At 39.3% G+C, this 15,128-nt stretch overlaps 1 protein-coding gene across 12 annotated transcripts in view; it reads right to left on the reverse strand.

The window, feature by feature from the left end:
• The window catches only part of MYRIP (myosin VIIA and Rab interacting protein), a 311,648-nt gene that overhangs the window by 25,942 nt on the left and 270,578 nt on the right, over positions 1-15,128 (reverse strand). For 7 of the 12 annotated variants that reach the window (XM_086848804.1, XM_086848835.1, XM_086848787.1 and 4 more), the window contains exons 9-11: positions 9,597-9,774; positions 8,700-8,795; positions 4,656-5,305 (exon numbers count right to left, since the gene is read on the reverse strand). In XM_086848804.1, coding sequence (XP_086704930.1) covers positions 4,656-5,305; positions 8,700-8,795; positions 9,597-9,774 — 924 coding nt within the window. The remainder of the gene's footprint in view (positions 1-4,655; positions 5,306-8,699; positions 8,796-9,596; positions 9,775-15,128) is intronic. The other 5 variants (XM_086848831.1, XM_086848813.1, XM_086848837.1 and 2 more) reach the window with 1 other exon arrangement.

Below are 15,128 nucleotides of genomic sequence, written 5' to 3' on the forward strand. Positions count from 1 at the left end.
AAATCTGTGTTTTGAATACACATTATTTCTTGGGGGAGGACTCATCTTGAGAGTATTGACTGTATTATAACTGGGCTCAGGTATGTCTATTGCTCCTTTTTTAGCTTTCTAACCTCCTTTAAATGAGCAGATTATCCATATTGGCTAGAGCTGTTAATTCCTGTGCACATGCAGAGATAATGGTACCTTACACTGCTGCACTTTGTGGTCTCTGTTAATAGCAGGCTGCTTGACTTGTGTGTTGGGCTTTTCAGAGAGTGGCAGCAAATTATTTGTGAGGAGATTATACCTCTTTCATGGACTGACAAGTTAAAAAATGCATTAGCAGCCATGAAAACAATAAAATAAATAAACTGAAAAGTACTATTATTATTTAGTAGATGGTGCATTAAATTTTGTTATTCTTTACTGTTCATGTTTTTACTCTTTCTGGTAAGTTTAATGACATTTTTGTGTCATACAAATCAATGTGTAAATTCCCATTTTCATCTATCAGCAGTATATAATGCTAAGAACTGCAAACAAGAATAAAAGGCTACCATTTTATCTGAAAACTGAGCTTCTGTGAGAGCTTGACAGACTGACACAGTCACAAACCCAGTTTCACTAAAAGAAAATCAAGTGTTTCTATGCAAACATAAGTCTTTTAGGAGACAATGAAAACAAGAAATATACTTTTACTCATAAGCAGTGTCCAAATCCTTGCACACAAATTACTGATAACACAATCAGAGTGGACAAACACCAAATACAAAAAAGGATGTTCCAGAACAAAATCCATGTTAAACTATAAATTCCTGAGAGAAAGTTCCCTTCGTATAGAAAACAAAAAATTGGAAACTAAAATTTTTAGGAGAATACACAAATTGTGAGGTTTGCAGGCAGTTTCTCAACAAGAGCCAGAGTGATTTCAGGGAACTGTTTTCAAAGAATACATCCCAAGCGCCATCCCGTGGGAACAGGCAGTCTGACAGTGCTCACCCCTTACCTGGCTGCAGGGCAGGAGGGCTGTAATTAACACATGAGGTCTCCTGATCAAAGGAACAAACTCTTAATGAGGGCACTTCTTTCACTTGAAGCAATTAAGCCCCTCCACTTTGCATCAGAAGCGTAAGAACTTCAGCTACATTAAGCAGCAATCATATCCTTCTCTCAAAAAAATAATGAGAGCCAATATATCAATATTATCATTACTAAAAGTATCAACTATTTTTATAATTATTAATAATAAGAGCAGATAACAGTTGGTTGCTTGAGTGTCCATTTTTTGTAAAAAGTTACCATTTTAAAAATTGTCATAAAAAGCAAAGTTGCATTTTCCAGTTCAGTTGCCACAGAAATACATGACTTTTGTGGTACATAGGCAATCAGATATTTTTTATAGCAGGACTTTGGTTTTATCAGGACAGTTTTCATATCTTGCTTCATGACTGTTTATGGCATCTCTACAGACAGATCAGTAAAGGAGCTTGTTCTTTTACTTATCATTAAGCAAAAAATTCCACATATACAGCACATCTTGGTTTCTGTTCTCAGGTTTCGCCTTCTAAGTCACTGAAGACTTTGAACAAAAAATTCTCTCTCAGCCACAAAGTTGGCATTCCACTGTTGTGTCAAAAATATATTAAAAAAAACAAACAAAACATGCCACAGCATTGTCCTAATCTAGGAACTGTATCCTTATCTAAAAATACCTGATTTTAAATTGAAATTCGGTTGTGAGTTATGAACTGACTGCAGTTTTTCCAGAACATAACTGCCTACAGCTCTCTAGACTCAGAGCAAAGAAGAAAAAGGGCTTGTTTCCATCTCACTGAGAAACATGGACAGTAGAAAACAAAGCAACCTTCACTGTTTGAAAATTAAAAATGAAACCCTAACTTTTAGACTGATAAACTGAGATCCTATTCTACAATGCTGATGAAAACATAATGGTTAACAAATTATCATTTTATTATTACAATGCAGTAAAATAAGATTATATTCCAATGCAGTAAAGTATTGAAGTTTCTTCACTGCAGTTGACATAACAGTTATATAGCATCTAATATCTTGGTTCAACAAAAGTTTAGAAGAGTTTGTATGATCTCTGCAAACTTTGCATAATCTCATCATGTGAAAAGCTATGCCTGGTTTAAGACCTGCAGTCAATCTTTCTTAAGTCTATGCTGTCTGCAGTTCTTCACACACCTATACTATAATTTTGTAGAACTGTTTATATGCAGGGCTCTCCCTGCTGCAGCCTCAATCATTTTACCAAGATCAATACATTATTCTGGGGAATATATGAACCTGTGACATCCCTTTAATCTCATTTTCCTGAGCAATGTAAATGATGTCTGGCTAATTAATTTTCAAGCATTAAATCAGGTTCCTTACACACATGACAATTTTACTTGCTTCCTAGAATTGTTCAACCATGCAGCATCCTTGCTCTAAACTGTGGTAGTCACTCCATTCCTGGTGCCAGCAGTGCATGTTTGCCAGAGGCTGGAGTAAAAGTTCTACAAATGTGAGAACCAGCTTTCAAATCAGCCACCCCTGTGTGTGTGTATGTCCAAACACAAAGTAAACGCAGGCAAACCCAACCATACAGAAACTTCCTAGAGAGAATTTAACTGCTTTTTAAACAGTGGCATGATCTGGAGACAGTGTGCCTCTGCTTGCCCCACTGAGGCTGAGGGAGCAGGGGAGCAAGAACAGTCTCTTTTAGTTTCAAGGGTAAAATGAAGGGGAGAGAGGGTTAGAATCCTGCATCTCGCACTTTCAGCACAACAGAGAGGTTACACAAGATAAAGCAACTCACAAAAGACTTGGAAAGAAGAATAATTTCCCATACCAGCTTGCACTTTGAAGCGCACACTGAGTTGCTAAAGGATGCCATCATGGATGTTTGTGAAGCACCCTGCCTTTCTGACCTCACCTGGATGAGCATGGGGGTTGTTTAGATTAGATATTACCAAAAATTTCTTCACAGAAAGGATTATCCAGCACTGGAACAGGCTTCCCAGGGAATAGTTGATTCACCATACCTGGAGGTATTTAAAAGATGTGTAGTCTTGGCACTTAGGGACAATGTTTAGTGGTCAACCCTTCAGAGCAGGGTTAACTGCTGGCCTTGATTAAAAGCGTTTCCAATCTAAATGATTCTATAATATCTTCAGGACATTTTCTGTGAACTCTGATCTTCCATGCTCTGCATAATGTCTATTGTGACTAGGAAGACACAGTATGAATACAGACACATAGAGATCATGCACATATACACAAAGCCAGAAAGCTAAATGCAAAAGTCTGTGTATAGGATATGGTCTTTGTGCAGTCCCTGTAAAGCCCTGTAAATCTTCCTGATGTACTAAGAAGTCAATAATGGCCACGGATGTGTCATCAGATCACATTATAATACATCATACTCCCCTTCAACAACTGTTGATTTTAAATATATGAGGACACGAGTATAAATGAATCAGTACAGAACACCCCAAACACCCACACTCTATCCCAAAAGCAGATGGAATGGGTAAGAATTAATGACATCCAGCATTAAAGGCCTGCTGAAATCCTAGAATTCTAATACTGACTTACAATCAGCTGTACTGATGTTTTTCTACAGGAAATACAGGCTAGTTTCACAAGGAAAGAGGAACTAAAGGAACTAAATTTTCCAGGCTAAATTTGGTCAGATAGCTTTAAAACTGAATCAGGCTGCCCATAATCAGAGGCACAAGGAGAAGACACCCCTCTGATCTGTGCTTCAGGCTTACTAGAACTCTGCTGCAGCAATGATGCAGCTTCAGGATTTAAGAGGGGTAGGATGTGGGAAATGGAACTGGACAAGGGGTCAATATTCTCCTGAGCTTGTGTGCTTGCACTGCTAACAAAATTCTGAGGGACAAATGGATCCCTCAATATCAGTCCCAGGTCTGGACAAACTCCAAATAGAGGAGACTTCCTGGCTTCTGGTTATCCATTATCTGTAATTTAAAAGAAATGTTTGCTGTCTTCAAGCTGTGTGAACAGCTTGAGAACTGTATGAACTGTTTGAGGTATTACAGTCTGGGTTTTTTGCTTGCTTGTTTGGGTTTTGTTTGTTTTCTTAATGAATTGACAAATGATTTAAATGGAAGTAGTTTGCAAACACTCACCCTAACACATCAGAACTCACCTTAAGGTGATCAATTAAAAACAGACATCACTTGGATTGGATTTTGCAAAAAGACCTTTTTAAATTTCTGCTGCTCATTAGCTTTAACCCTTACCAGAATATTTGTAGACACTGAAGAGCAGATTGTCAGGCAAATGAGTTATTTCTTATACCAAGAAAACAGAAGTAAAAAAAAAAAAAAAAACAGCACAACAAAACAAGTTATTAATTAACATTTCTTAGCTGTTAACAAATCCTGAGGGTTTTTTTCTTAAGAGCACAGTATTTTATAACATTAACAATGTCTTTGATTGGATGAAAGTGGCCTATCTGAGAAAAAAGTAAAGCCTGTCTAACACCCTACTTTTTCTTCTTATTTAGGAGACATGATGAAGATAAAGCTTGCAAGAACACTCCACCTCCCACTCATGATTCACATGATATTGCCAGCATAGCTTAGTTTTGCCTAGTTCTTCTTGAGAATACATTCGGTAAGCTCAAACACAATTACCTGACTTAAATTCATCTTGCTGGCTTTTGTCTGATTCTTTTCTTCACACAAGTCTTCAGAGATGGCTTTGTTCTTCTTCCACCTTCTTGATCTCTTTTCTAAATCATAATGGACTTCTTCAGTCTCACTGCTGTCTGAATACTCCAAGCTAGTTGCCTGTGGGTTGAAATTTACATCTAGTTCTCCATGGAAGTGCTTCTTTTCCATTCTGGGCATATCACTTTGAGTTCTGCTTTGCAACCAGAGAAGTTTGCTAGGTCCTTTAGCTTCCTGGGAAGAGTTTACTGAAGATGTTTCCGAATCGGAGAACAGGGTCTCGGTGTTGGTGTATAACCCAGAGGAGGGGGAGGTCACTGCCTGGTACTGATCGTTGCCGTAAGCCCACTCGGTGCCATACTGGGAATTGGAGTAATAGAAGTCGTCTGGCAATTGTCGAGGTCTCCGCCGCAGCTTGTTCAAGGCCACGTTCCAGTCATAGTCATCCTCGCTGTCCGAGCCCATCTCGTCATAGGCAGACACAATGCTGGACTCGTTCTCCAAAGCTCTGAACACCTGGCTCTTTGGTTTGGCGAGCATCCGAGGACGAGGCAGAGCGACATTCTGCAAAGCCACCCAGTTTCCATCGGTGCTTTGGAAAACAGGAGGCGGACCTATGAAAAGGAAACAAGAACAACCGTGATCACACTGTGGATGGCTGCTTTTACTTGCCACAGATTGAAAGTTTCAACAAAACTAACAAACAAATGCAAGTGCTGCTGCCACATGAACTCCCCCATGCTGACAGCCAAGCTGCCCTCCTGCTGAGAAGCCACCACTTTAAGTCATGGTGATGACTAAAATGGGAGAGTACTTGCACCAAAGTTTTTTTCTAAAAGAATGATTACGGAGGACTGATGGAACATAAGCACACAGACATGTATAAGTCCTGAGTTTTACAAATGTCTTTGATGCTGTGTGCAGTTCTGGTACCCCACGCTGAAAAGCAAAGAAGGAAAAAGAATCAGAGAAGAGCAGCAAAGGTTGCACCAGGTTCTGAAATGGTGTCCATTCAAGGAATGATTAAGTAAGCCAGAGCTCTGCCATCTGGAGGACAGAAGACCGAGAAAATACATGATAAAAGAGATGGGGGAATCTCTTCCAACCTAACTACTAGAGGGCATGAAGTGAAGCTAGAGAAATCAAGATTCTAAACAAACAAAAGAAAGAAGTGGGATGCAATGGATACCAGACCTAGGGAGCTTCTTGCCTAAGGTTGTTCCGGATGCTTGAAATTATCTGTGATAAAGCTGAGATTCTCCTCATGAATACTGAGGAGAAATCCACTAAAATTTACTAAGTACAGAAAAAACACTTCTAGCTGAGATAGTCATTAAATTGAAAGTTCAAGAGGTTTAGAGCCTACTTGGAGGCAGTATGAAAAATACTTGCTTTGTCCTAATCTCTCCTAGACTCTTGCTCATGGCTGCTGTTGCTGTACATCAGACCAAATACCAAATGAGCTTTCTGACACAAGCACTGCTGCTTGTGTCCTTCTACTTTTTCAGAGTATGTTTCACAACTCCAACATAAAAACCAAAAAAGTCACAAAAATGGTCAGAAAGTGCTCTTTAACTCTCATAACTCTGAGAACTGCATTTCTTCTAAATTTAGATTTAATTTCCAAACAAAACTGAAAATTCTCCTCATGGGAAATATGGATGTGTGATGACTGCCTTCTGCAGCACTTGAAAAATATATAATGCCATGGATTTACACAGTAATCCAGCCTACTGAATGAACTTTTTAGACTTAAGGATTCTTCCCATGGATTTTAATTTGTTATTTTCAGAAACCTATAGAAATACTTAATATAAACCATTTGTTTTCTCAAAATGTAAGCAGAACATCACTATTTTTAAATGCAAACAGCAATATCTTGGTCTGTTGTAGAATATAATTAGATATTATATTCTTTATATTCTAATATTTTCATATTAGGATGAAAAGATTACTTTTTCCCTGGAACTGTTCATAAAGAACATTAGTATGCAGTAAGCTATGCTTAGTTAAAAAAAAAAAAAGTCTGATGTGCACTACCAACACCAAAACACCCCTCCCCCCAAAAAACCAAAAATTAAATGGTAATTAAACTTAGGAGCTATAAGAGTTTTATGACAATTTTTGCATTCTTTACTCATTTGAATCCTTTTGGCTTGTTTTGGCTTCGTAAGTTGCAAGTCACTTCAGAGAACCTGAGAAAATACAGTTCTTACGCCTGTTTAAAAGAAAATCAAAATAATACTAGTTCTCTTGTATCCGTGACCAACCAAGGATATAACTGAAGTGTGCAAGGAGAACTAATAATTCTTTATTGTAATCCTAGATTTTGGAGAACAAAAACCAAACTAACTATCAAGCATAAGAAACTTCTGCTTGCTTACTTTTCCCAAGTATACTAACTAATCTAAGTATAGGGTTCTCCTGAGAGCTCAAAACATCATTCCTTCAAACAATGCCAACAGCTCTGCAGGATATAAATCTCCAACAGGAATTGAATTCAGCTGCGTAATGGGGAGCCACAAACTTCTTTTCTCCCCCAGACCATATCCCCTTATTCTAATTAACAACACCACGTGAGAATTGGTTATTCAACCTCAGTTAACTGAAGAAAGGACAGGATAGTAGTTGATTACATCTTAGAGGACAGAGTAGAAAGCCAATGAGAACTCTATATTCAGAAAGTTCACTCAGTTTTATCCCAGTTTTATCCTACAATGTCAAGTGTTCCCTTCCTGATTTTTCAAAATGAAGTCACTTTTTCACACAATTCTTGGGGCTTAAGCTGTAACATCCATATGAAAAGGAAAAAAATATTTAAGAAGTTTCATTGTAAGACTATTGATAAAGGGGGAAGAAAAGGATAGTATCCTAATTTGGCTCTTGAGCCACCATTTAAACCAATATGAACTGTAACCACAATGAATTGTGAACTACTTTTAGGCTACGTGCCTAAAAAGTCCATTGATGTTACCATATCAAACTCTTGGTTGAGATTTCTCTTGTTTTCTGTATCATAATGCAAAGCTGCTTATTACTGCATAGGTGAGACCATATTTACAGATATTAGCACAATCAGCTTTTTACTATTATCTCAATAGGCACCAGAATTTCATCACAAATGTGGTTTTTAGATAAAAGAAGCAGAATAAATCCTCTCTGTAGAGCAGCTGAAAAGAAACTGGGTCAATTTGTCAGTCTGCTATGGCTAAGCAATTGTTAAATACTAAATTGCTCAACAGTTGAATGCAATGGGATTCAAGTAGGTTCTTAAATTTAAGCACCAAATTAACTGCTTTACTGAAAATAGGCCTTCCACTAAAATGCCCAGGAGAAAAACAGTCCTGACAGTGGGTTAATTAAGAAATTCACAGAGTAATGCAGACTTGGTTAAGTCAGATTTTAGTAGTACTTCAATATTAATTTCTCTCACAGGGGAGGAGTAGTATTGAAATTGTCTAAATTTCAGTCTCCCCAGTTATCAACTGGTGTTACAGATAAATAAATTGAACAGATGGGCAGCCCCAGTCCCTGATCCCTACCAAACCTAAACACACTGCTTGCCCAAACCCAAAACTGCTTCTGCTTGCCAGCACTTAGTGAGGCAGCTGTGGGAGTTACAGCACCAGCAAACTCACCCTACAAAAGAGAAGTTTTCTGCTTGTACAGCTTCATGAACCAATATGCTACAGGAGTCAGATGGGTTCTACAGCTGCTACAAGAGAAGATGTAAGAACGGATTCTGCCATGGGATGGCAACACTTGGAGCCAGGGAATGCTGCTGCAATGAATTCAGCTCTTGCTCTTGTGCAGCTGTAGGGGTAAAAACTAACCAACTTTATGGTAAGGGAGTTGCCTGGTGCTACACTCTTGTGGCCTCACAAATGCTTCAGCCAGAACAAGAGAGGCAATGGCAATGGGATACCCCAGGAGCAAGAGCCACAACTGCAGAAGAACAGAAAGGGTTAGGTTGGAAGGGACCACAGTGGGTCAGCTGGTCCAACCAACCTGCACATGGCACAGGATTGCCTCCAGGTTCTTGAACATCTTCAGTGAAAGGGACTCCACAGCATCTCTGGGCAACCTGTTCCAGCGCTTGGTCACCTGCATAGTGAAGAAGTTCTTTCTCATATCCAGGTGCAGCTTCCTGTGCATCAGTTTCTGCCTCTTGTCTCCTGTCATATTGTTTGGCACCACTGAGCAGAGCCTAGCTCCATCCTCTGACACCCTCCGTTTAGATATTTATTTACATTGATATCTTCTTCCATTACAACCTGTCTTAATGTCATCTTGAAGTAAGCAGGGAATTCTATCCCAGGGTGTTGATTCAGGAATGGAGCTGACTTGGAAAGCTGCTCACCATCCATCATCCATATTTACATCCATACCCAATGCATGCTGATAGAGGTCAGATCTGGGGAAACTGCTGGTGTGTGAAGTTCCTACTCACACAGCCTCCTCAAACTAGTCTGGAAGCACCAGTGAGTAGGGCTGCACAGAGAATTTGTCAGTTCATCAGGGCTGAAAATAAAGTTGTTAGGAGTCCTTCAACTGGAGGACAGATTGCCTCCTTGAGCTCTTGTGTCTTAGAAGCTCTGAAATGTATCCAAACTACTTGTCTAAATTTTGTAACAGTACAAAATTTACTTCACAAATATACAAATTTTGAATATTTTTTTTTAAAAGAAAGTTAAGATAAGCAATGACATAGCCCAATGAAACTGTGACATGGAAACATCAAATATACATTTTACATGTGACCTCTGAAAGCACAGAGGTCAGCAGAAACGCCCTTGAGAAAGTCTTTGCTTTAAGTTGTACTTTTTCCACATGTCAAAAGAACCAAAAAAAGAACCAAAAACCAAAGAACCAAAAAAGAATCTTATTCGTACTAGAAATATTTACTTGTTTCATTTAGCCTGTCTACACTCTTCCAGCTGGGTAAAGCAGAGCGTTTGCGTTCCTTCTGCTTCCTGGACTGTCCCTTTTGCTGCCTCCGAAGAGCCTCAGTCACAGATGATGCAGGGTCTTGTCCTTTACTGGCCAAATCTTCACTAGCCAGGGAGAATGCAGACTGAGACCTCTGTGGGATTAAAAATCAAAGAGTGCAATTTAAAAATAGAAGTAGTTAATTATCCAACTCTTTACTATAATTAATATTCACTTACCCATAGAAGCGTGGGATCTGCTAACATCACAAATGGGATTTAATGTATTCAAAAGAATTCAGCATTAGATTGCTTATTTATGTGCATTTCTGATGTTATGCAAAGAGGCAGGAAGTTGTTGATACGATCATGGACCAGATGGAGAGAAATAATTAAGGTGAAGTTGTTAGGAATGTACTTGGTGAGTTCTGATATCAAACTGCTTTGACTCAAGTTAGCCAGAAAGGGATCCCATAGTGGTGAGATATGATGATCTATTGTTGGCTCAACAGGCCATCTGGTGTAACAATTTGCAGAAGTTAAAAATTAAAAAAAAAGCAAACAAACAGCCTGTTCCCCAGAAACAGATATGAAACTCAACCGATTTTAATGCAGAATTCTGTTTGCTAGGACATACATACATAACACCCAATATGCTGAGCAGTTTTATGCCGTCTTACTAATGAACTCAACTTAGCCTACAATTGCACATCTATTTAGTTCTCGGAGGGTTACATTTCAAGGCATAATAAGGTAAAATACTGTTGTGATTGTTAATCAGCCTGACTGCTGCTGAGGAGAAAGGACTTCCCTTTGGTTCCACATTAATAGATCAGACATAATAGTTTTCACCTAGGCACAGAGAAGTCAGTCAGTTACAGAAGACACTTTTAAATTTGGCCCATTTTAAAAAGCTTTGAGTGCTGATCTTGTCCAGCTGATTTCAGTGGAACTCACACTCGAATATCAAATCACATATGTAGTTCTAGAAACAAGGCTTTCTGAGCTCGAGTCAAGTTGCCTTCCCAGCAGAGTCAGTAGAAGACTGGATATGCCAGGTTTTCAAATGGCTCAGCTGCTTTGCACAGGCCAAGTTAGCACTCTCAAATCTTTGTACATTTGTAGTGATGTTCAAATTACAAATATTTAACAAAATCTATTACTCTCAAAAGGTCCAGTCTTTGCCTGTATCAGAGGTCTGCTTTGCACTGGTGCAGGTGAGGTAAAGGAGAACCTGACTTTCAGTTATTTTCGAGTCCATTCAATTCCCAGGGCAGCATAAGCATTGCTGGGAGTCCTGCTGGCTCGAAAGCCACGCTTATACCATTTTCTGGCTGCATCTCCTCCCATCTGAAATGCTCCTCTGTGGGACCCATGTACCATGCCAGAAGATTTAATTAACTGCAAATCTTCCTGTATCCTTGGCTCAGCAGTCAAAGGAAACACAATTATGCACCAGGGTTTAGTTTGGCTTCTGAATTCATAAAGAAAAGCCAGAGTTATTGCACTAGAATAAAATATTTTCTATAATGACAATGACTGCACAACTTTGGTAATCTTGTCCATACAAAGACACAGGTGATGCACTGGAGTGTTTCCTTTAATATTTAGTGATATAAACTATTCACAACATGCTCAAAGTAATTTTATTATAGGGAATCTTTCAGGTGCATCACTTTTACAAGTTAGCTATGTTCAAGTGTGTATTTAGTCTGCTCCAAACCTTGAACTAGGTCTTTCATTGGTCAAGATTATCTGAATCCTTCTTACCCCTGAGAAAGTAATAAAATAAAATAATTTAATGCAATGCATACAGATATATAAATTGTTTCATTATAGGAAATTTGTTCATGGACTTTGATTTCATCCTGTCAGGATATGTGGACAGTATAAACAATTCTTCAACAAATTTGCCACCTGAACTGTGCCAAGTTTTAACTGTGCTGTGGCTCATTTCACTTCATTGTAAAGCTGGAACTACCAAACTTGCCATGCTTTCAATAAATTAGGTCTGGTGTCTGCTGCATCTTTTGAAATCTTAAAGTTGTCATATACTGGAAGCAGCCAGTTGTTGTGGCTGTCCGTGAACATTCTCTCAGGGCACGTTCTTTTTCCATGTACATATAGCAAACATGAGAGATCAGAGACAAGAAGACAAGACCCAGAAGAAGGAGTAGCCTACAGTTCAATCAGTACTATCTATTTTCCTTTATTACTCAAAGAACTGGATCTTTGAGAAGCAGAATACCAGGAAGAACTTAAGTAATCTGCAAAAGGGTATCTGGGACTCCAATAATGAGAGCTACCTGCATGTTTGACAGCTTTCTTGTTTTGTTTAAATGGCAGCTTCTTGTGTGCCTACTCATTGTTTCATAAACCTCAGAGTGAAGTGATGCCATCGCAGTGATGGCAGCATCTGCTCTTTGCTCTCAACTCACCTAAGACCTGCCAGCAGCTTAACCCTGACAACACAAAACTTGGCATGGGCTGTGAAACCTCCTGAAGGAGCTGAGCACTTCTGCCCCCAGGCTGACACTTGGCAGCAAAGCTGTGGCCAGCAGTGCCCGGGGAATTTCAAGCCAGCTTAGGTGCATCCACACTATAGAGCAGATAAAGCTTTCAGAAGGACTAGGAGAGACATACCAGCTTGAAGAATTTAAAAAGGAGAAGATGAACAGCCTGAAGGATGAAAGGAGATGAAAAACAAGGCAACACAGAAAAGAAGGTGGACACGGTCCCATGTGGTGTAGTAGCCTAGGATCTGACATAAGCTCAACCAAACAAACTTATCTAGCAAAAAGCTGATTTTTAAAAATGCTGTGTTGCTGTTGGGCATGAAATAAGAAGTGTGGATTTAATACAGCAGCAGAGGAAGATCATTAAAAGGGATTTTACTTTCACTTTTTGGTTCTTTTTTATAAGGTGTTCCAATACAGGTTTAACATGATTGGTAAAGGGAACAAGACCTCCCTAGTCCCATTGGTGGAACAAGAGAAAACACACTTAACACAGCTGTACAGTGTTTTGAGAACCATAAACTATTTACAAAAATAGTACTTGAGAGAAAAACTTTCTCAAGAGACCTTCCCTTGGGAAGAGGAATTTTCACTGACAGGCTGAAAACTCTTTCAGACTCAGAAAATCAGGTCCACAATTGTGTGCTATAACTTTTGGGTCAGATCAGAGGGAATCTCTCTCCACAGTTTTTGCAAGGTCTCTGTGGAGCAGGAAATTGGTACTAAGCAGGAACTACTGCAAAGAAATTTCCCAGGAAATCCAGTTGAAATACAGCAAGGGGTAAAGCTTTTGGTGCCTCCAAAGCTTGGCTTTAGGCCGTCCTCATTACTTTTCTACACTTTATGTGAATTTTTGATAAAATCTGTCTTGAACTGCTCTGAAGAAGTACCAGCTCATCTCACTGAGGATGGTTCAATGTCACAGTAGGCTCAAGGAGAGAAAAGTAATGGCATGATAAAACAACTTGGCTGCAGCCCTACATTTAGATCCTGAAAAAAGGAAGACACTATTGAACTTCCACTCTTCACTACTTCATTTGCAGTTCTGTGTAGTTCTTGTATCTGGAGAGATTGAAATGCTCAACAAGTACCAGTGTTCTAATAAGCTCCAATTCAGAAGAATACATAACTGTACAGGATTAAGTTATTTCTTGTTCTGGAAGGAAAAGGATGGAGAGAGAGATAGTAGAATTGTGTTTTACTCAGACAAGCAGGGGTGGAAAGAAAGCATAAACATTCATCCCTGAACAGTTAAAATCACTGGTAGCACTGATAATGACACAAAACAGGAGTGTCAATAGCCAAGCTTGGTGTAGGAACAGGACAGAAGCACATCCTGGCAGGAGAACAAACCAGTCTAAATTGACTCTGTTTTTCAGAGCACAAAAGCAAATGTTTGCCTACAAGTTAATCTCCAATCAATTAGCAGCCCGACACATGACTCTATCTGAAATGCAAATGACCTCAAGACCTCCTTTTGTTGTTTTTTTGCAAGTAAAGAGCAAACTAGAAAGTTAGTTATTTGGTGTGAGACAACACAGCAAAAGCCCTAATCCTGGCTGGCACATTTCCATCAACCTAAACTCAGCCAGCACCACTAACTCCACAGCCCTACATGTGGCCCAGCTGCAGCATGGGCCACATCCCACTTCCCTGTGAGCTGATTTCACTGCTTGCACACACTTGTGCAGGCAGCAGAAGCACACATTACTGTGCTGCATCAGTGCCTCTCCTTCACAGAGGTAACAGCCCATCTGTAGATCCACAGGGGATATCTTTCCCTTGGGGACATCTTTCCCTTGGGGACATTTGTATGGGAAGCAAAACACTGAAAATAAAGGAGCAGGCTTGAGAAGCCTGCTGGGGGTTGATGCTTCATATGGTTTCCCTGTGAAATGTGCATCCCCTGGATGCACGGAAGTATTGGAGGTAAGGCAGGCTACCCTGATAGGCTCTTGGGTCAGTTTGCTTTGGAACAAGGGATTTTTACTGACTAGATGAAGGAACCATGTCTCTCAAGCTTTATCAACTGCTTACATGCCTGGACTGCAATAAGATCTCAGAGCAGAAGAATCAAAAGTATATATATATAAAAAAGAAATACAGGAGCCTAGAAACAATTTTCAAAAGAAGGCAGGAATGTAGGAACTTTGGTTTTGATTTATAAAGACATCAGATGACAAGAAAGGAGCTAAAGATACTTGGCATATTTCCTACCCAGAAATTCTGCTTCCTCAGCAAACAAAAACCCCAGCCCATCCACCAAGTGCTATTTTAGGTGTATTTATGTGTTCTAAATGCCCTGTAGATCTGCAGTCGGACACTGCTGGTTTCGGCAGTAAATTGGAGCATCAGCAGATGGCACTGCAGCCCCGCTGATGGTTGCTGTGCTCTGCACACACCCCACAGAGGCAGGTGCTGCATGCTGGAGCGCTGGGCAGTGCAGCACAGCTCACAAAATACAGCTGGGGCATTGACAGGCATTTCCAGATACTTGAGTTAGATGAGTTCCCCACCTAATCCTGCCTAGTGGCACCTCCTGTGACGTGTTTGTTTCAATTATAGATTTCTATTGTGTAGTTTATAATGTCTGGATTGAGAACCTTCATTTTTCACTGAATTAGAACTAAAAGGAATCATCTAATTAATTGATGGCCTTCAGTAAAAAAATAAAAAAGGAGACAAAGTGATTTCTGAAGATTATAGAAGGAGTGAATAAAAACTAATCCCATCTTCTATTACTTACAAAATATTTAATTTTCTATCAGTAACAATTTTCAAGCTCACTCTCCTGAACACCGAGTAAAAAGCAAAACAAGTAACCAAAATCAAAAATAAAGTTATAAACTAATATCAACAATATTGATAATCTAATGTTGATAATCTATAGATTCTTTACCTTGAACAACTGCCTAATATGTGTGCATATTGTTTAGAGAGACAACATGAAGATTTTGCATTAAAAGATGAAAATGTGTGAGTTTTCACCAAAA

This window comes from Cyanistes caeruleus, chromosome 1 (genome assembly GCF_971803275.1).
Source record: "Cyanistes caeruleus chromosome 1, bCyaCae1.hap1.1, whole genome shotgun sequence".
Classification (NCBI taxonomy): domain Eukaryota; kingdom Metazoa; phylum Chordata; class Aves; order Passeriformes; family Paridae; genus Cyanistes; species Cyanistes caeruleus.